We start from the raw sequence: 21,592 nt of genomic DNA, 5'->3' as shown, positions 1-21,592 counted from the left end.
ATCCTTGGCAATATAAAGCTGAGCAGATTATTCTTCTGCCTCACTCTCCTCTATAGTCATGAGCTGTGGTGATGATGTGGTTCCTCCTTCTTCTCATCTACATTGCTCATCACACTGAGCTGGTGATCACAAAAGGCAAGTGATGACTTTTCGTACTTTTAGATTTAACTCCTTATTTGTGACAAATTAAAACTTACAAGTGGTTTGCTTGATTTAACAGATTTTGGGGTAAGAAAAAAAAAGAATCTTCCATTAAATAAAACGGTGTAGCCTCTCCATTACATATATTTAAGTCAAAGATATCCATTTTTAGAAGGCAACCACATGCAGGCGCTGCAGGAAATGTCTTGCTGAATCTAAAGATTTATTATTTCCTGAAGTTAAAAGTTGTGATGAAAAAAGGTTTCTGTGAACTGTGTAGTAGTAGTTATTATGTGTACTTGTAAGCAACTACATAGTAACCAGATTCCAGTCTATCAGTAGTCGTGGAGGGAAAAAGGGTAAACAGAAGGTTTTAGCATTTTCTTGTTTTAGAATTTTAAATGATTATTCTTGTGTTTTTTCAACAACATTTTGGACAGCACTGGAATATTGTGATACATTTTTTCATATCAGGTAACAATGGAAAAAAAAAAAAATAAAAAAAAAAATAAAATAAAATAAAATAAAATAAAATAAAAAAATTAACAAATAAATAATAAAAAATTAACAAATAAATAATAAAAAAATAAAATATAATAATAATCTCTTCTGAAATTTGTTAAAAATGTGGAAAAAAGATCCATGTGTTCAGTAATATTTCTTATGTGATTAGTGAGCGTTAGAAAATTTTGCCAAATTTTCAGTTTTATGAAAAATGAATGAAAATATGGACACATTTGTCTTTTGACAAATATTTTCATAAACTAAGAAATAACCTGCATTAATTAAATAACTTTACAACAATCTTAAATTGGTTTTGGGTTTTGGATAAAATAATTGACACTGAATTGCAATGAAAGATTATTCTCACAATTATTCTCAAAATACTGAAATACAAACTGAAAAACAAAAAAATCCAAATGTTTTTTGGACTTTTTGGTGAAACTTTATATTATATTTTTGCATGTTATTTACTAATAAATTTCAAATAAGCACATGGGGGGAATAATCTGTCCAAGTTTTTTTTTTTTTTTTTTTCATAGCAAGTAGAAAATTACATGCGTCTAATCCAGGAAACTGAAGGAGAGGCAATTATTCCAAAATTACAGATTCAGAAAATGAAGTATTTACGTCTCTATTATATAATTTCTTTAAGTTTTGTAAAAGCCTTCAAAATAGCACAGACAACCCTGACTCACAACGTTGTTGTTGCAGTGTAATTGTATGGAAACATAATTTCTAGGAAATAGGGTTGGCAGAAGTTTTATAATTTTGAGTAAATGTGTCCACATAGTGAAATGCAGGTATGGACCTGGTATGAAAAACACTGAGAGGAACTTAAAATAACTAATTAAATCAATGAAGTCTACGGAAGGGAAACATATACCCCACGCTATTGATATACTTCTGTAAACTGTAAACATACTTCTGCACTGAAGCTTTAGTGTTGTCCCTTACTTGAAAGTTGCTTTGGATAAAAGCATCTGCCAAATAAGTAAATGTAAATGTAAACCTCTGTTACGTGACCAGGTGAGAACCGACTGATTCTAAGCGGTGGAAGTCATCCATGTGAAGGCTACGTCGAAATCTACCATGATAACCTATGGGGCTATGTTGGAGATAAATACTGGAACAAGGACACTGAAAAAGTGGTGTGCAGAAGCATTCACTGTGGGATTCCTGTGGAGAGCTCAACAGAAGAAGTGGCCAGGCCTGAGAATAGCACAGTGTGGCTTAATGAACTGCATTGCAAGGGAGACGAGGAAAATCTGTGGGACTGTTCCTGGCCTGGTTGGGGTGTCAGTGTTTACCGGAAACCGTCTGTGAAAAAGATTACATGTTCAAGTGAGACTGAACTTTCAGCTTTTACATTTGTTGCAATATATAATAGTGTACACCTTTAAAAAGTTAAATATTCTGCTGCTAAGAGTAATCGATGACGTTGATGTTGGCTGTTGATTTTGTCTATAACCTATTCTTGCTTTTCTAGATGAAATCAAAATAAGGCTGCATCCATTTAAATGTGCCGGAGCTGTGCAGTACTCCACAGATGGGAAAACATGGCTAGGTCACTTTTGTGCTGACAAATGGGGTAAGAGTTAGCATCACATGTGCAGTACGCTTCAACAGGCTAATTGCTGACAGTGTGTGTTCAAAAGGAAATCAGGACATTTTGCTAATATAAAGTGCAAGTGAAGTGAAACAACATGGAGGAACCAAAAGTGATGATTAATGAGAGGATAGTAAAAAAAATAGCATTCAGGTTAAAACTTTAACAATATGTTAAAATGTATTCTGTAAAATGATCAGTGTTTTGTAATCCAGAATCTTACTCTGAAAAGAATTTAGTAACCAGTGCGCAAAGTGGGCCGTTACTTTTTCTTGTGTACCGGCACTTCTCAATAGCTGCCAGTACTCTTTTCTGCTCTCTCCATTTCAGGTTCTGGGTGATTTGTATTAACCCTACATGAACTGCATTACCCACGAGGCAGGATTCTTGCCAAATCAGTTCTAATCGTAGCAGAGTCAAAGTTCTCTGATGCTGGTTTAATTAACCAAAGTGACAGGGATCATGGAGTGCCAGTCTGATAATAAGAGACTATCACACGTCACCTCTGATAGTGTTGGAGGAACGCCACTGCAGATCTGAAGCCTGATGACTTTTAGTGCACACACACACATACGCAGCAGTACACACATGCCACATGCATGATACACAGTATCAAATTAATACTTTGGCAAATGGCTCCTCTGAGAAAATACCGTGAAGACAATAGGACTATCTCTTACTCACTGTAGAACTTTAGAATTTAATAATGTTTTTCTTATATCAGCCAATGCACAAGGGAGTGCCGGCACTTTTTTCTTCCACTTCAAGCACTGTTAGGAACTAGACTTTAATGTCGTGAAGTAGAAAGTACAATATTTCCCTCTGAAATGTAGTGGAGTATGAGGATACCTGGAAATACTCAGGGAAAGTTCCTCTAAACTGTGCTTCAGTACAATGCTTGATTAAATGTACTTTGCTTCCTCCACCACTGGCATTATTATATTCAGCCAGTGTAACTAAAATAAATAAATAAAATATGTCAACAACAACAAAAACAACAAAAAACAACAAAAAATCTGCAGCATTTTCTCATAAAACAAGTATGTTAAGAAAAAGGCCCCCAGTCTCTTCTTTGATCCTTTGAAGAATATTATGAATATTAATAATTTTCATATTATTGTATATGCACTCTAATTCCTTGCAAAATTATCAGTTGCCTACAACATTCAAATAGCCTTTCATACTTCAAAGTTCATAGCAACCTTACTGTTTGCTATTAATTTTGTAATGGATTTGTTTTCTATCATTTCCTTCAGTTACACTACCTCTGGTATCAGTGTTGTGAAATGTTTACTAGTGTGATAATGATTATTACCCATCATATGTATGATTCTTCTCATATAAAGATGAAAATGAAGCCAATGCGTTGTGTGAAAGCCTGCAGTGTGGTAAATCCAAGGAGAGGACTATGCATGAGTGGATGATTTGGAAAGACTTCAAAGGCTCAAAGAAGATGACGATCAGCTGTTCAGACATTACAAATTGGAAATATCTCTGGCAGTGTGTAACTAAGGAATCAACATGCACAATTCCTGCGTCTGCTGTATGTGAAGGTAACACACACACACACACACACACACACACACACACACACACACACTCAAACACATTTAGTAACTAATTTTGCTGAAGTGTTGCAGCATATCGGTGAATTGAGAGGGTTTTTGATTTAAACAGCTCACGAGAGACTGCAGCTCAGAGGAGACGCATCGAACGTCTGTTCTGGGCAGCTGGAAAAAGTGGAAAATGACAAGTGGAGTCCTTTTAAAAGCAAACCCAGTCCTGATGTGTGCCAGCAGTTGAACTGTGGTGCCAACGTCAGCCACAGTTTGAATGACAAGGGCACACAGCTGACATGCAAAGGTAATTCATATTCAACCACTTTATTTCAACGAACAGCCTCAAAGAAATACTTTTTGTGTTTCCTAGACCAAAACAACTCTTCACATATATTATCTCTTCCACTGAAAAAAATATGTACATCTGAAGAGAAAAACAGTCTTTCAAGCCACATTAATATTCTAAAATTCGCCTTCTTGAGTCACCTGAAAATCTAAATCATGGTATCAAAATCACTTTCCTCTCTCTATTCTCCACAGATAAGGTTAATGTTGTTTTGAAGGACGGTGGTAAGCCCAGCAAGTGCTATGGCGCAGTTCATGTTAATGTGAATGGTGAGAGTTTCCCTGTGTGCGCCACCAGCTGGACCGAAAAGGAAGCTGAGGTGGTTTGCAAGGAGCTAAACTGTGGGGAAGTGAGTTTTCAGCACCAGCTTCCAGGACCAGCAATAAAAAAAAGTTTTATTTAATGCAAGTGCCTGAAATGATTTTGCTGAGCAGAAGCCACTGTGGCCACAAGTTACAATCATAGACTGTAAATAATTAATATAATAATTTTTTGGCCCCATATGTTGCTGCTTGGTTATAATTACAGGATAACACTAAACACAAAAATATTAGTAGCAAGTAGAGAGGAGTCAGTAATGTCAGTAGACTGAGTCAGTTACACAGATATATCTAGCTACTGGGGTCATACCAGACCAAGCAAGACTGTGGCAGCAAAACCCATGAGAGTATTGAACTAAGCAAGGGTATGTTTATTAATTCTACTTTTCATTTATAAGAGGAATGATTATATTTCTTTTCCTCACTTTCTCTCTTTAAATGTCTATGAAATGTGCTTATTCATGTTCTAGTTGATGCAGCTTAGCTTAGCTTAGCCTGAAACAGGGAGAACTTCCTTTGTCTGAATATGAAAAGAAATCCCCCAGCTCCTCTAAAAACAGCTAGTATTAGTATTAGTATTAGTTCTACTATTATGTTAGTGTCTCTGTAACTTACTGTGTCACTCAGAATTTTCTGTCTGGTACAAATGAATGATATGATTTTCCCAGGCTAATATGCATGCTTTCTTCTAGGTGATTAGTCAAAGTAATAAAAGGACAACTCTGAATGAATTTGTGGGTATGGACAATGTACACTGCTTAGGCAGTGAGTCCTCACTGTGGCACTGTCGGGCCAAGCGTAACAGCAACTCTCTGTGTTCATCCCAGGCTTATGTCGTCTGTGCAGGTGAGATATGTCAGTGATTATACACCGATATTCTCTTTCTGTTATTTGTAATAACAATTTTGGTTTTGTAGATGTAAAAAAAATACCTTGCCAAGAAAGCGAATTTCTCATTTCATTGATCATGAAAATCATGAAAAACTAAAAGTTTACTTTCACATTATGGTGGAAGGAAAAGTGTGATGTCATTTTGTGCAAGTATATGTATACAATTGATTTATTTCTGCCTAAACACGTGTTGTAAGATTTTATTTTTAATTTTTTAAATTTTGTATGTATGTTTGACAGTTCTCATGTTGTCTTGGTACAGGTAGCATAAGCGTGAGACTGAAAGACGGACCTGGAAAATGTGCCGGGAGATTAGAGGTCCAGTATGAGGGCAGGTGGAAAGTTTATAAAAATGAATGGACAAAAATAAATTCAGAGATTGTCTGCAAACAATTAAACTGTGGGAGTAAAGGCGAGGTCAGTCATAAAAAATTCTGCAACGGTTCAGATGATTTCCTCACTACAACTGTGAAATGCAATCCAGATGTCAAAACCATATCTGAGTGTTTTAATAATACGTCAAACAACCCCTCCGACAAGGAGGATAGAGTGGAAATAACCTGCGAGGGTAAGTATTTGATTTTTTTGTTTGTTTCTTTGTTTGTTAGTTTGTCTTGCCCTAAGAGACCTTCTCTCATTGTGCATGATTCTCATCATCCAATTCGATCCTCTCAGTTACAGTATAGAGTTGGGTATTAATTCACTCAAGTGACCCTGAGTCTGTCCTCCATACTTGTGTTTAAAATTCAAATGGAATGTGAAAAAGAAAAAACAATTAAGGCAGCCAGTTCAATGCATAAAGAGACTGCAAATATCTGAATAAAACACTGTTATGCAAAATTTGACTCCATATTTCTCAGCTCTTTAATTAATGGCCTCACCCAGTAAGAGACAATTATTATTCTTAGCCACTTGGGGGCAGCAGAACAAGCAATAAGTGCAAACATTATCACCTTATCAAGTTGTTGTGGCTTACATGTTAGCAAACAATTGCAAATACTCATCCAGAAGACACAGGGCAAATATCTAGTCTCCCTTAAGCCCCCTACTGAGAAAGAATATCTTTCCCTTTAGCTGCTCAAATCTTCACCATGTTCAGAAAGTTGTCAGACCACTTCATTTTTTTCTCACACTTTATTTTGTTGTAGATTTAATTGATAAAATTAATGGATGAAATTGCCCATCAATCTACACTCATTGAACCATGATGACAAAGTGACAGCATGTTTATAGTTTTTTTTCTTCCAAATGTATTTGAAATCAAACAGAAAAGACTCTATGCCTCACTTTAGTGAAGAGGTCTGAAAACTTTCTGAAGCCACTGTAAAAAGAACTGAAAGGTGCTGAAATGCTCTGTAGAGCAGATTCTCTACGAGCTTGCCACTTCAAGTGGCACCTTTCACATTCCTCATAGTCATTTGATCCATTGCTCATATAAAGTGCAGCTTTAATAATGACACACTTGAAGGGTCAGAGTCAAATACTGTTGAGAGCAATGTGCATAAATTTCACTTTAATTAATTTAATGCTTTAATTAAAGTGGTGTTAGTGGTATCAACCTGACATAACTTAATGCTACAAGAGAATATTTCAAAAAATGTAGACTACTCAGCCAAATGCTTAAGCAAACCATTCAAGGCTTAGGGAGAGACATTTCAAATAAAATCAGTCATAAGTACATATGTATCTTTAGACTTTCAGGACTGAAATAAATCTAAAAACGATTAGTTTCAACAACTTATGAAGTTATTGTTCAAATTTAAAACAGCATCAACACTATTTTCTTTTCTGTACTTGCTAACCCTGTTCAAGAAATATCCCTTGTGAAAACAAGTTGCTAGTCTATCACAGCCCTAATACTATATATCTCTTTTTCCTTTTTACTGATCCTGTCAGAGCACAAAATGATATTTCTGAAGGGAAATGGATCTAATCCCTGTTCTGGGATGGTGGGGATAGAACATGGCAAAAAGACCTACTGGCTCTCTGGCTCTAAGACATGGAACCAAGAATCTGCAAACATAGTGTGTCAGCAGAAGCACTGTGGGAATGCCTCCACCTTCTCTACATCCACCCCTACTGCTGATATGCTGGCAAACATTTGGGATAAATCTTACAACTGCTCATCCAACACCAAATCTCTGTTTGAATGTGAAGCAAATACACCTGGCCCCAATGACACGATTGCCACAGTGACCTGCACAGGTAATGTGAGAGGTTGTTAAAACATACAAACTGAATTGTTAGCATATCCTTCACTCATCATGGCATTAATGTATTCTGTCCTGTGATACTACGCTACATAAACTTACCTAACAGGACCGATAATGTTTCTGACTTCTGACAGGGATGATTTCTACTTCAGCTCCACTGCTACATTTTTACTCAAGCTTTGAGATATCATGCATTTATCTCATACTGGTCTGAAGAATGCTTTACCTGTTAAATAATCCGCTGATGTGGGTCAACATACGACTTCCTCATCCATTTTGCCATTTGCTTCTTGGTTGCCTCAACAGGAACAGTCAAAATGAAACTGACTCAAAAGTGTTGGGGGCACGTCTTAGCTAATGTGGATGGGAAGCGTGGAGGTGTGTGTGCGGACTCCTGGACAGAGGAGCATTCTAAGATGCTGTGTAAAAGCCTCAACTGTGGGGATTCAGTCCTTGAGTCAAGGGGAAAGCAAGGACAAGAACCTGTGCTCATCAGCAGTTTGCAGAGCACAAACCAGAATACCAGCCTGACCCAGTACAACATGGTACTGAATGATGATAAAAATATCACCTGTAACCAAAACCAAGCCTATGTTGTTTGCTCAGGTAATGGATTTATTCTAAAGGATTCATATATTCAAAAAATAGTATCATAATTTGACTGTTACGTTTATACTTTTGGTCAACTTTAATGTCCTGTGGATTCCTACCACCTCAAAAATGTCTCATATTACCTTCACCCCGGAAATAAAAGAAAGTGTACTGATAATAAGTTATGTAACCTGAATATATTTGTTGAATGAATGTAATAATAATGTAATAATAGAACAATATAATATCCATGATATAAAGAATATAATATAATAATATATAATAATCAATGTAATGGTGATTTTTCTTACATCAAAAATATGTTAAGAATATAAACTAGTAAAAAAAATATGATAATAGTGTAATCACTAATCAATAGCCTAATCAGTTTAGTGTTCCGTTCAGTTCAGTATGATTATTATTACTACTATCATTATTATTACTATTATTAGTAGTAGTAGTAGTGGTAGTAGCAGTATTCATCTGATATAAACTCAGACTCTTGAACACAATCAAAACCAAATTAATGTGAAAAAAGCAGATATTTATCAGTGTTTCTGTTAAATCACACATCTACATAATGAATTTAAACTCAGATGACTCTGATTTTGATCCTGATCCAGATATTTTTTGTTTGTGTGTTTTATCAAAATAACAAAAGACATAAATAACATAAGGTTCTAACCTGTATCTTTCAATGTTTTGTTGCAGGTAGTGTCAGACCCAGATTTAGTTCTTCCAGAGACAAATGTTCTGGAAATGTGGAGGTTTTGTATGAAGGCAACTGGCTCCCAATGTGCACAGATGCTCTTAAAGATAAAGAAGCACAAAACACCATCTGTGAGGAGCTGGAATGTGGTAAAGCTGTTGATAAGATTGCCTACATTGGACTTAAATCAGCAAGGAGTCATGCGATTTCACAACTACAGTGTCCTACAAATGGCGCAAAGTCAATAACAGCATGTAAAGTCAGTGCAAGTCAAAAAAGTTGCACTCCAGCTGGCCTCCAGTGTGCCGGTATGTGTAATGATCATCTCTCTTCTTAATTATCCATATATTTTGTCCTTGCTCTTTTGAAATCAAAGAAATAGTCTTGTAATGAAATACGTATATTCACTTCCTTGTTGAGAGTTAGATAAGAAGATTGATACCACTGTCATAACAGTAAGAAAAATCTGAAGCTACCATTAGGAGACATTAGCTTAGCATAAATGCAGCTTGATATGGTAAAGATATGAGTGGTATCGATTTTCTTATCCAACTCTCAGCAAGAAAACAAGTTAGCATATTTCCGAAAATGCCGTTAACATATTTTCTTCGCCTAACAATAACATGAGTTAACATTCAAGAAGTGCTGCAAAGAATTAGCCACGAAGATGTAAATATCTGCATCTTTGAGTTTCTGCTAACACCATCATGTTTTGTGAGTTTTACATGTCTTGAATCTTGTCTCACTTGCTCCTGCTGTTTATCTTAGACTGGAGAAAGATGAAAGTCAGCGATACCTGTAAGGGACATGTAACTGTTTACTCAAATGGAAACCATTATGCCGTTTCCAATGAAGGCTGGAATGAAACTGAAGGGCAGAGGCTTTGCCAAGATCTGAACTGTGGCAGCTTCAAGTCTTTTGAGTCAACTGTGGCAGCTCCAAGGCTTGACAACAGATCAGATTCTTTCTGGGACAGAAACTTCAGCTGTGTACCTGGACAGGATCAAGAAAACATCTGGGACTGTGAAAAGAAAACCTCACTTGCACTCAAGCAGCAGCTTTTTATTGAATGTCAAGGTAAATTTCATTTTTGTAGGATTACTATGATTACCCAACCTCTGCAGGAAATCATTAAAAGTGAGACATGACAATAACGGTGTGTACGAAAAACAGAAGATACCCCTGTCATGTTGATACATAAAATATGAAGCTACAGCTTGCATCTTACCTTAGCAGGAAGCAGGGGAAAAACAGCTGGACTGGCTTGGTCCAAAGGCACCTCTAAAGCTCACTAGTTAACAATATATGTATAAAAACTAAAGTGTAGAAATTACAAATTGTGGTTTTCCAGGGGTCATGAGCTGGACTATTTTGTGACTTGTCTGGAGTCTTGTCCAGGAAATCATGGCTCCGGCCCTTTTTTTGGTCAGAAGCAAGTTAGTTCTTTCCAGGCAAGGCTGAGCTAAACCGTGGTCTCCTATTTTAGTCTGACATGAGAGTGGTGCTGATTTTGTTGTCTAACTCTTGCCAGGCCAGGCATAGTGCTTCCTAAAATCCCAAAGTATTCCATTTGAATTACAGGTTACTGCAGATAGCAGATCTTAGCATATCATAAGCTTGGAGCGGTTAGCTGGTATAGGTCTAATAATAAAATATTAATTAATTAGTTAGTAGAGATTTTCTGAAGATGCTGAAGTTTTGTTCTTCATTGATGGTATTGCAAAGTAGAATTTTCTCTGCCGACAAAAGGAAAAGCTACATTTATTTTAATATAGACGAAAGCAAGGTATGTGTAGATGTAGATTTTTCGTATTTTGAAGTACAAACAAGGGGTCAGCGTTACAATAACTTTGCTAGTGAGCATTAATATGTAAAATTCTCTCATCAACACTTTGGAAATGACCAGAGACACATAATTTGTCACTCCTCACTTATAATAAATACTATAAGTGTCATTTTAATAGCTCAATAACTCATGTATGAACGTGTATACTGTCTCATATTTAGTCATTGGGGTCATTCACAGATAACTGGGAAAATTGGATGCATTTCTCCTTTACTGCTTTACTGCTGAATATTTAATCTTGTTATTTTATGTCTCTCCTTCCTAGATGTGCCCAAGGTCACACTAACAGAGAGATGTAAAGGTGAAGTGAAAATAAATGAAATGGGAGTGTGCGCCAGTAACTGGGATGACAACTATTCACACTTGCTTTGCCAAGAACAGGATTGTAGCAACGCTATTGTTAGTAAGCGTAACTTCACCAAGCCGGATCCAAATACTGAGTACCACCATGTCAGTTGCGATGACAACGATCACAAACTTGGCCAGTGTGTGAGAGTCAAAGGAAAGTGTGATGGAGAACTGGTGTCCGTTTACTGTGTTGGTAAGTGTGTGTGTGTGTGTGTGTGTCTGTGTGTGTGTGTGTGTGTGTGTGTGTGTGTGCCTTCTGTACCATCAAAGATGCAGAGTATTCATCTATTTCTCCTGCCCGAAGAAATGTAACAAACCAGCCAAATCCAGTTACTAGGGCCTTAACACCTTGTTTTCCCACAACAGGGTTCTTTTGTATGTATTTAGGACAGTTATTCACTTTTAGCATTTTTAACATGTTTTTAGCGAATCATGTGGTTTGAGACATTGATACTTATTCATTACATTCTATCAGAATAGAAAGAATTCAAAGGATTACCCACTAAATGTGAGATATAGTTTTCCTCTTTTGATGCTTTCAGTATTTTAAGTGTGCATTTTAAAATTACATAATTTTTTGGATCATCAGCTAAATAGGCTAGTGTATAAATTTAATGTGTGTTATTTAATGTGTAAGAAATAGGAATAATAATAATCACAATTAATCACATGTTTTATCACATGATTAAAATTCTATTATTTTGCATTTCAGAACAGTTTTCTCTTGCTTGAAAACACATAGCCTTCAGTCTGTCTAAACTAGAAGCTAACATTAGCATGTCTGAGATGTAATTATGAAGATTTCTGATAATTTATTATATAAGTTATATTTTCATTTTCCATCTCATGCGAACTTCACCAACGATGATTCAGGCATTGGATTTAAACACTTTAGGTGTCCTGAAACGCCCCTTTATACAGACTAGAACCATCCCCCTTTTGCTCCCATAGGCATGACTTGCCATGAGGTATCTTGCGCTACCATGTAAAATCTTTGTAGGAAGTGTCTTGACAACAAGTAAGGGTCAAAATAGTAGCAGCCAAAGCTTCTAGAACGTAGCGCTCTAGAATCTTTGGTAACAGCACCAGTGAGGGTGAAAAATAAAGAATCTTTGGCAGCAGGCGATTAACACGTTAACTCTGACAGCCCTTGAATAAACTCTTTTCTATTTTATACAGAGAGTTTGATGAAAAATTGATGCAATTTTCACATCATCTTTAGCCAGGAGACAATTAGCCTAGCAAGCTGTGTCCAAAGTAAAAAAAAAGAAAAAGAAAAAGAAAAGATTCTATCTTGTATGTTTATTTAGTGGGGAAAAACAAAGGTTAAAACTGTAATTTCTCGTAATAAAGATAAAACTAAATTCATTTATTTATTTATTTTTTTACAGCCAATGTCTTGTTCAACACCACAGAAAAATGTGGAGGTCAGATTCTTGTCAACTATGGACATGGCTGGGAAAAAGTTTGTCCCCTAAATCTTTCCCAGGAATTTAAGAAAAAGCTATGTCAAGAACTCGATTGTGGTAACAACCGAGATATAAAAGGAAACGCTAAAAAAGTGGAGGTAAATATTCATATTTCACTTTTTATTTTGGCTAGATCTCACTGAATCTCATAAGTCTGTGATCTTTTCTGTTTTCTGTTTTCCCGTCTCTCTTTATAATTCATACAGCCCTCATTTTTTAATCTATCAAACGAATCTTTCTGTTGTTTTGTATGGATGCATGAAAAGGAATTACTCTAAAGACGAGTTTATATTTGATTCAAGGACATGAAAATCACATTGGAATGCACAGCTGCTCACATGGATGTCAAGCACTGTGTTGTTGAAAAGTCTTGTAAAGACAAGCCAGCTGAGATCTACTGTCAAGGTACCCAAACCATGAATCCTTCCCGAATGATCAGGCTGCTTCCCAAACTATTCATTCAGTTGTTTTGATTAGGAATTTTTGTATTTTGCTAATTTAAACTTAATTAAAGGTCCCATATTTTACTCTTCTACTGTGATTTATTTGATGTGATGATCTCAGTGTAGTTTTACATCTCCTCTCTCATGCTTCTTTCTGGACAACGCAAAGTTACAGAAGTCCTGGTAGCTTGTTTGAAGGCTCAGTATCTGAAGGCAGGCTACATGTAGCGAGATGTAGCATTTCTCTGTGGACTGAGCATTTTTACAGTTTTTTTTTACAGTATGAATATAGAACCTAAATATAGACCCTAGACCTGCTTTCAAAAAAGACATGGACGTCTACATTTGTACTATATAGGACCTCTAATCTAAAACTAACTGCTGCATTGATTAATATGGGTCATAGAAACAAGATGAATCAACAGTCCCACTCTGTGAATAACTGCAGAATAAGTAATGTGGGTGTGTTTGATTTCAGCGTATGTACACCCAACTCCAGAACCTCCGGCCGCCCAGACCCCGATTGTGCCTGTTATCCTGGGAGTAGGATTTTTTTTGGTTCTAGTGATACTGGTTGTTATATTTGTACGAATCTGCATTGTCAAGAAAGCCAGGACTGACAAGAACGTGCGGTGTGAGTATTTTATTCTATTATGCCTTTCTTGGTTAGTTGTTATTACTTTACTTATAGTTAAATACAGATCGATAAAAAGCATATCATGCGACAAAATCAATCTAATGATCCTGATGCAAGTCAGAATAAAGTCTGCCTGCGCTTTCTGCATGCTGACTTCATTCTGACTTCTCTCTACTGTATATGACCATTTAAATAATGGTGTCACAGATATTATTTATTTTATTTTAAGATCAGGATTTATATTCCAGCTCACAGAAACTCTTAGATTTAGGTTCAGAGGCACCCTGGTAGCTCACCTGGTAGAGTGCGTGCCACATGTCAAGGTTGAGTCCTGACCACAGTGGTTCAGGTTAATTTGGTGCATGTCATCCTCTCCCTTTCCTGTCTCTCTACATTGTCTCTACATACATAACATGGTGATATTAATATGAAAAAAAGATATTTAGATCTAAATAGTTGTTCATCAGTTCTGCCCACCAATGCTTACATCAAAGCAGATGCAAGTGGAATTCGAGCAAAAATCTTTAAATTCTTTGTTATATGAGTTGGGCTCTAACAGTTTTTCTGTCTCTTGCGCTGTTGTCTACCGCATCGGTATGAGACAGCTGTTTGTCACGTGCCAGTAAATGTCTAATCCTGTTTTGATGTAGCGAGAATGCTGTCAAGAAATGAAGTAGAGTTTGAAAGTGGTGACTATGAGGACATCAGGAGCAAAGAAAATGAAATGGAAGACTTAAGTCGTAGCAGTGAGTTCAAAACATATTCATCCCTTATTTTATTTTATTTATACTTATTTTACTCACTTATAGAGACCATGTATTGTAATGTATATAATGTAGATATCTTATCTTAATGTCACCTCTCTAATTTCTTTCATCTGTAATATTCGTTAATTACATCATTCAAATAGTGCATCTGTTTTCTTACCTGTCAGTCTGTCTTTGTGCTGCTGTGGTGTGTATTCTCAAACTTATTGTAAATATTCAAAGTTAATTTCCAAGTTAAAATAAGCACTGACTTGGAATATGTGGAATATGGTGAGAATATCATTTGAGTGTCTGGGTTTATTTTAATGGTTTTATGTTTTCATAATGGAATTGAAGTCCATTGTGATCTAAAATGTAGTTGATGTGACAGTATTTGTGTTGTTGCCATTGTACATGCAGGATTCATCATAGAGAATGACGCACGGAGCACTTCCTCTTTTCCTTATGATGATATTGATGAAGCGGTTGAGGATCAGCCCATGACCTCTCAGGCTGCCACTGATGGTGCCTTAAGAGACAACTATGTCCATGAAGATACTCTTGATCAAAGCGAAGGAAAGTTTTAATCACAGCACACAATACTTTCTCACCAAATTACCACATTGTCAGACTAACTAAAATTGACTTTTTTTCTGCTAACAGATGGGGTGACCTACGAGGTGAATGACCCACAGGACAATTATGACGACATAGAAGTCAGCCCCAAAATCCCACAGACGAAAGCTGAAGTCCACGACAGCCCCATAACCACATCTGAACGCAACACTGTGGCACCTTCAGGGTTAGTGCAGGAGGATGTGGACTACCTAGAGCCGGACCAAGATGGGTGAGCCAAAACTGGGTCTAAAACCTGCTGAAATAAAATCCAATCTGGCAAAGTGGATCACCCCAAATCCCAACTCCCTTTACTTTGATAAAAATGGAAAAACTTACCAAAAAAAAAGTCTAATAGTCAGATTACCAACAGACAAAATATATTCAAGTTTTTGCTGATTCAGTTGGAGTCATTTTAAAAATAATACAAAAACTCAGAGTTAAAAATCAGAATGTGTCGCTGGATTTAGAAAAAGAAAAAAAAAAAGGTTGACTTTTAATCCGAATACAGATAAATATTAAATCAGACAAGATTGTACAGTGTTTGAAGAGGAAAAAGAGCATGTTTCAGACAAAAGACATAATCTGATTATATAGTGTACTGCTCACCGGTGTAGATAAAGTTAGCTTTAGATGTCATTTTACATAAGCATTTATTATTAAGTGTAAGAAAGTCTTTGCCAGCCATCATATCACAGATGAGGAAAATGAGCAGTACATTTTTCTTTTTGCTCCAATGTACAGAATGCAAAGGTGTAATTTTTCTTTATTTCTTATCTTTTGGTTTAAAATCTACATCTTTGTGCTGATTTTTTGGGTTTTATTAAATATGTTCTGAATGATTCTTTGATTCAACATACAGATCTTGTGTAGTTAGGCTTCTTTTTTATTTCTGCAATATTTCATGAGATGTTATTATGTGTATTAATTGCAAGATCATGAAATTGGCTGAAATTATGCACACAGACAGCAACAGTGAAATAAATGTTACATGAGTCAGACTCTGTGTGTAACTCAGCTGAAACAGTAAACTCAGGTCATATTGTCACATGTGTACATGGTATGCTTTCATTTTTCGAGTCTTAATAAGAATTTATAATACTGAGAATTCCCTGTCAGAGTCCTGTTTTTTGAAACCACTCTCATTTCTCTTATAAATATGAAGCTATAGCCAGCAGTTGGTTAGCTCAGCCTAGCATAAAGACTGGAAACAGAGATAAACAAACCAGTGTTGCTGGCAGCTGCAATCCTGTAAGCACTGTGCATGCATTTTTTAATGATTTTGTTTGTTTATTTAGCTAAATGAGGGAATCCGTTGCTGATTAATTTTTTGGTTTGCTTTTGCAAACCTTTTTGGAGATTTCAAAATTCTGATACACTCTCTTTCATGTGCTTATAATCCAAAAATACTTATGCATAAAAGGCAACCAAACATGTATTTTCTCACAGCATACAGCACTTGTCAGTCTACTGCTCATTGACAAACTGAGACTATAAATAGTTTGGTTTTACTTTACATTATATTATTCAAAGCACGGAATACGGGACAAATTGCATTTCATCTTCAAATATGGGACAATCCTGTATTATACGGGATGGATGGCGACCCTAGTGGGAAACCTAAAGGTAGCGTACAAGTGGACAGGCAGTTCATGTGCATACTATGAAATGTAATCCTCCTGGTGCCACTGAAACGAATCGTGTCTGAAGGTAACAACATCCTGCTGCGAATGCCTCTAAAGCTCAAAAAGTAATATGTCATGTCTCATTTAAATCTTTACTAAAACCAAAGTGTATTGACAAGTTAAGTATTTATTGAGATTTCATTTTTAAGCTTACATTTTTTGTTCAAATCAAACAAGAGTGTTTATTAGTTAGCTTTAGAGGTACTGCTAGGTGGCTTTTGTTACTTTTGGACAGAACCAATCTAGCTGTTTCCCTCTGCTTGCAGTCTTTATGCTAAGCTAAGATCCCTGACCTAAAGCTGTACCTTCATAGTGAATAATAGGCATGTTATTAAAGACAATAAGCATTGTCATTGTCTTCAGTTATTTTCCCAGTGTCCTGACTGGCCTTTTGACTGTTTGTACAAGAAAAGTTCAGAACTGTAATAACAATGTAGACATCAAGTAAAGTCCATAAAAGTCCCACATAGTATAAAGGTAGATGTCCAGGTCTAGGTTCTATATTAATACTGTGAAAGAGGCTCAGATCCTCTCTTCTGTTTGGCTCACCAACCTGTTGTTCGTAGAGCTCCAGCAGGAAGCCTAAGAGAGGAGATGTAAAACTCTACAGATGGTTTTGAAAAAGAAAAAAAAAAGTCCAGCTAACTTTTATATGATTTTATATCTCTCTTTTTCTTGTTTTATTATGTACTTTCATTATTTGTGATTCTTGAAAAATTGCTGTGTCATACTTCAGAAGCAGGGAATTAGTTGCAGTATCTTCTGGCACTGGAACCATGAACAACACTGCTCTGATGAAGAGGCCTTTAAAATGAACATACTCAGTATGTGTAAGCTTTGTGTGTTAATAGCAGTATTGTACCAAAACAACATTAAATTCTTTATCAAGACTTTTTGTTTGCTCAGTTGTTTGCACTTTTAGGTTTTATTCTCTAGTTGCATCAAATGAAACCTCTGAGACTCCAGAGTTTTGGAAATGGCTCAGATGTTGAGTATCAAACTGTATGTTATATATGTCGTATATAGTTTGATACACAGCACAATAAGCCATTTTCTTCACAAAGCATCGTTTGTAGCGTGACTCCAGTTCACTGCTGGTCTTTTCTTGCAATGCAATTATGTTTTTATACATCTTTTAACTCATTATTTATTTATTTATTTTTATGTATTGATTTATTATTAATTAACTGGTGCAATTTAGTTCAGCAGTGACCCTGGAGAGCAAAAAAAAAAAAAAAAAAAAAAAGAATTCAAACACTGTTCCTGCTTGTTTTATGAGTTAAACCTTTCCGTCCACTAGTGAAGACATGTGAGAGCAGCTGCCCGCTACAAATGTTAACATGAGTAAGGCCATTCGTAAGGGACTGACAGACATGCTAGTGCTGCTTTTAAGAGATTGACAGATCTGCTAGAGCCTCACATGTTTAGTCAGAAGTTAGCCAAGGGCCAGTGAGATCATGAAGCCAGCGATACACCCAAAGGGACTAATTTGTAAGCAGCAGCCCTCGTCTGATATGTAAACATCACACCCAGCCTCGCTGTCAGAGGCTTTGCTGGGGGATCATGATGTAGGATTGAGTCTGCTGTGTGGCTGAAGCTGAAACAGATACAATGGAGACACAGTGATATGTACGGTAACTTGAATTTGTAAGATTATAACAAGAAATCTTCTTTGTTTACGACAGAAATGATCTCTAATGACAACAAGGCAGTACAGAGTTACCGCTCTGTAAGTGCTCTGAGGAGTCCTCTGACTTCTTCCACCTGGTATTTCAGGATCATACTGGTTTTGTTGTTGTTTAGCCAATTACCTCATGTTTACTACCAATGGTTTTAGCCATGCTAGTGGTGTGGTTCTGTGAATTGGAGGGGTTAGGTCTCTCATTTTTAAAAGTCCATTTTTTCCCTCACACTTGTAGGTTGTTTATTTATTTATCTATTTATTTATCTATTTATACCGCAAATATTATGACTGTTTTTAATTTGGCTTAACTTTTTTTATCTAGCACCGTAAAATATGACTAAACCTCTCCAAAATTAATAACATTCTCATCAGCTTCAAATGTAATTTGCATTTAGTGCTAATCAGCCAAATCTTTTTGTGGTGACATACTGACATCATCACATAGACTCAATAATGGCTTCTTGACTGATCATATTCCACCTTCACATAGTCTTTACCTTCATTTATATCAATATACTATGAATATCCACTTGCTGACACCTGATATACTTAAGGTAATCCATTGCTTTGAACATTGTGCTCTGTTTTAGTTTCAGTGATGTTATTGTCGCTGGTGTTGCACCGACAGCTGACATTTAAGAGTGAGATCATCCAATCAGCTCAGGCGAAATGTTCCATTCCCTTTTAGTGGCTGAAAAAAATCTATTTTTTTTTTATAGATTGCTACTGCTTGCATTGTAACATATCATATCAAAAATAATATGTTGGGACACTAGGTAGCAACAGAAAAGATGAGGCTGTTTTATGGATGTAAATATTATAAAGCAGTAATGTGCACAGAAACATTTAATCATCAGAATATATTGTGTAAACTATCACAGATGAAGTCTCTCTTCTTCTTTATAGAGGACCTTTTGCGCAGCTTTATCTTGTGTGGGTGCCAGTTTGAATCATATTTTCAGACTATTCCACGATCTCTGACCATATGTTCATAGTGTCATGTTGTCGTGTCTGTCACTCTCATGCAGGTTATGGTAGAGAAAAGTTTCTTTAGCCACCTGACACTGGCTTTTTATGGGGGTAATGGACAGACAAGCCATCAGCTGGGAGAAAGGGCCCAGTTGTGGTGATTTTCCATAACAGAGTGGTTTTATTAATAGTGCTCCCGTGTGTACGATGCCATCCAGAAAGCCTGCCTATCTTGTCTATGGCTCTCTCTCTCTCTCTTTCTCTCTCTCGTGCTGTGTGTGTGTGTGTGTGTGTGAGTGGGAGTCATAAAAACAAGAACAGAGATTGTCTTTTGTTTCAACATGTGCTCTAACAGTAACAGATCATACCATGACGACCTCCTCTGTCATGACAAATATAAAATCATGTCTGAGAGGCTCACATACAGTGTAATAAAATAATTATTGCCAATTAAATATCCAGACTCACATTAGCACTAAAACAGCATAAATACCTGATTAAAAAACGTGTTAAGTACGTCCCCAGGTGAGTGTCTGATTGTGGTGAAACCTGTACCCTCAGTTTAGGACAGAGACTGCGGGTAAGTTCGGGGGTTCATCAGAAAGCCAGAAAATGTTAAAATCAAAAGTTCAGACATACAAATTACCTGATAACTTCTGTTCTGTGTAAACACCATACCCTATGGTAACAACCAGTATAAGACTGGGAGAGTCACTGACAGACTACGAGTTGTTGATGACAAAACTCAAGTTGAATAAAGACGGGGGAAAAAAACTCATTACTTTGTTTCAGAGAACACTAGACAGTGTTTCTCAACCTTTTCTGACTAGTATACCCCCACAGCTCAGGCAGATGGGTTCAAGCAGCACTTTAGTAACTGACAACAATTTATAGAACTGGGCCTGTATTCACAAAGCATTTTATCTTATCTCTAAGAACACTCCTAAGTTGCACTAAAAGTTTCTAACTCAAAGTTTTCTCCTAAATCCTATTCACAAAGCTGCTGAGACCAACAAAAGCAAAAACTGCTAAGGTAAGAGTGCAAATCTATTGCTATGGTGATGTCAATTACCATGAATGAGCTTGCTTGTAAGAACCACAGTGGTTAATGGTTGGTTGGTAACTTAGACCTGTCTGTGCCGGTGAAAACACATGTTCAACATCCTGCAGTAATAGTAAAAAACACTGAGAAATAACCGAATGCAAGTTAAATAATAATGGATTACATGCTGTTTACAAAAGTAGACCCAGAAGAAGTCACAATAAAACCTTACATTCAATTCACGCAATGAAAATATTAATAATAATGAAAAAAAAAACTCACCAGTCATAAGCTACCTAACTAAGCTGAGGTGGCAGCCTATTAGCCACCTGATGTACCTGTTTTAATGAAGCTGTGGTGCCCGCTGTGGGATGAGGTAGGGTGTGATATCCACTGTCCCTCACCAAGTGACCTACGGTTGGAATATGATGCCTTTCAAACAGCTGCATCAGGCCACTCTCTATTACCGTTTTTCTTCATTGCTAAGACACATTTCCTGAAATGATGCTCCATTTCTAAAGCTCGAAACAAATGCATAACCGCACATTCAACTCCCCAAACTTCAAACTTCCAGGTCAAAACCAAACTCTCTACTCAAAATATACTCATATACTCATCTACTCATGTAATCTTATATCAAAACCTAACTTTGCCTTCAGACATCATACAAAAGCCCTCAAAAACACGATGATTATTTATATTATAAGCCCTACATTTCCAAATAAGCCACTCCACAGATTTTTCTTGGTAACTTCTGAGAATCACATGCCTAGGACACCAACTGCCCTGTCCTTTAACGGTGCATGATCATTTACTAATGTGTGCTTTAGTACTCTAGAAATGTGACAGTCATATAGATAAGACTATGACCACAGTGCTTTTCCTGACAGCACAAAACAATCTTTATTTGGCATGCAACGGAACTCATGTGATGATAAGACTTGAGATTCTCATGTAGATGTAGCTTCCTGGAAATGAACTAATCTTTAGTCTACCATTGAGGGTTTGAAGTGTTAGATTTAACAGGAAAGCACAAACTCTCACTCTTGTGCAAAACTGATAAAAAAAAATAAAAATTAAAAAAATCTGCATTTTAAAGCTTCAAAATTTTAATGTTGTGTCAAGTTCTATTTTTCTGCAGTTAAAGCAAAACTTTAAAAGTCCATTCGATCAATATTCTAGTTCTAATACCTTATTATGCAAAACAGGCATGCAAAACATTATTTTA

At 36.4% G+C, this 21,592-nt stretch overlaps 1 protein-coding gene across 2 annotated transcripts; it reads left to right on the top strand.

Annotated features, from left to right (window-relative positions):
* Positions 1-17,559, top strand: LOC139620235 (scavenger receptor cysteine-rich type 1 protein M160). 2 transcript variants are annotated; one of them, XM_071475564.1, is made up of 20 exons: positions 1-135; positions 1,672-1,986; positions 2,132-2,233; positions 3,598-3,804; positions 3,929-4,114; positions 4,351-4,505; positions 5,169-5,322; positions 5,630-5,935; positions 7,264-7,572; positions 7,887-8,186; positions 8,883-9,188; positions 9,649-9,957; positions 10,992-11,267; positions 12,466-12,641; positions 12,846-12,948; positions 13,465-13,620; positions 14,274-14,369; positions 14,790-14,945; positions 15,033-15,438; positions 15,473-17,559. In XM_071475564.1, the coding sequence occupies exons 1-19, from the start codon at positions 72-74 to the stop codon at positions 15,218-15,220; spliced, it is 3,864 nt and encodes a 1,287-aa protein (XP_071331665.1). In that variant the 5' UTR covers positions 1-71; the 3' UTR covers positions 15,221-15,438; positions 15,473-17,559. The 2 variants fall into 2 exon arrangements, with proteins under 2 accessions (XP_071331665.1, XP_071331666.1); XM_071475565.1 differs by lacking the exons at positions 13,465-13,620; positions 14,274-14,369; positions 14,790-14,945; positions 15,033-15,438; positions 15,473-17,559 and having other exon boundaries at positions 12,810-12,946.
* The last annotated feature ends 4,033 nt before the right edge of the window (positions 17,560-21,592 follow it).

The sequence above is a fragment of the Trachinotus anak genome, unplaced genomic scaffold, assembly GCF_046630095.1.
Source record: "Trachinotus anak isolate AG129_WGS33_773 ecotype Australia unplaced genomic scaffold, CSIRO_AGI_Tana_v1 ptg000004l, whole genome shotgun sequence".
NCBI classification, from domain to species: Eukaryota; Metazoa; Chordata; class Actinopteri; order Carangiformes; family Carangidae; genus Trachinotus; species Trachinotus anak.
Note: the sequence above shows the minus strand (reverse complement) of the source record. Positions and strands in the feature narration are given on the sequence as shown.

What these genes read in the sequence shown, in the direction of transcription:
- LOC139620235 (XM_071475564.1), top strand. Translation starts at nt 72, where the DNA reads ATGATGTGGTTCCTCCTTCTTCTCATCTACATTGCTCATCACACTGAG. An exon ending in GGCTTATGTCGTCTGTGCAG is followed by an intron (nt 5,323 to 5,629) that starts GTGAGATATGTC and finishes GTCTTGGTACAG; the next exon opens with GTAGCATAAGCGTGAGACTG. An exon ending in AGCCTATGTTGTTTGCTCAG is followed by an intron (nt 8,187 to 8,882) that starts GTAATGGATTTA and finishes GTTTTGTTGCAG; the next exon opens with GTAGTGTCAGACCCAGATTT.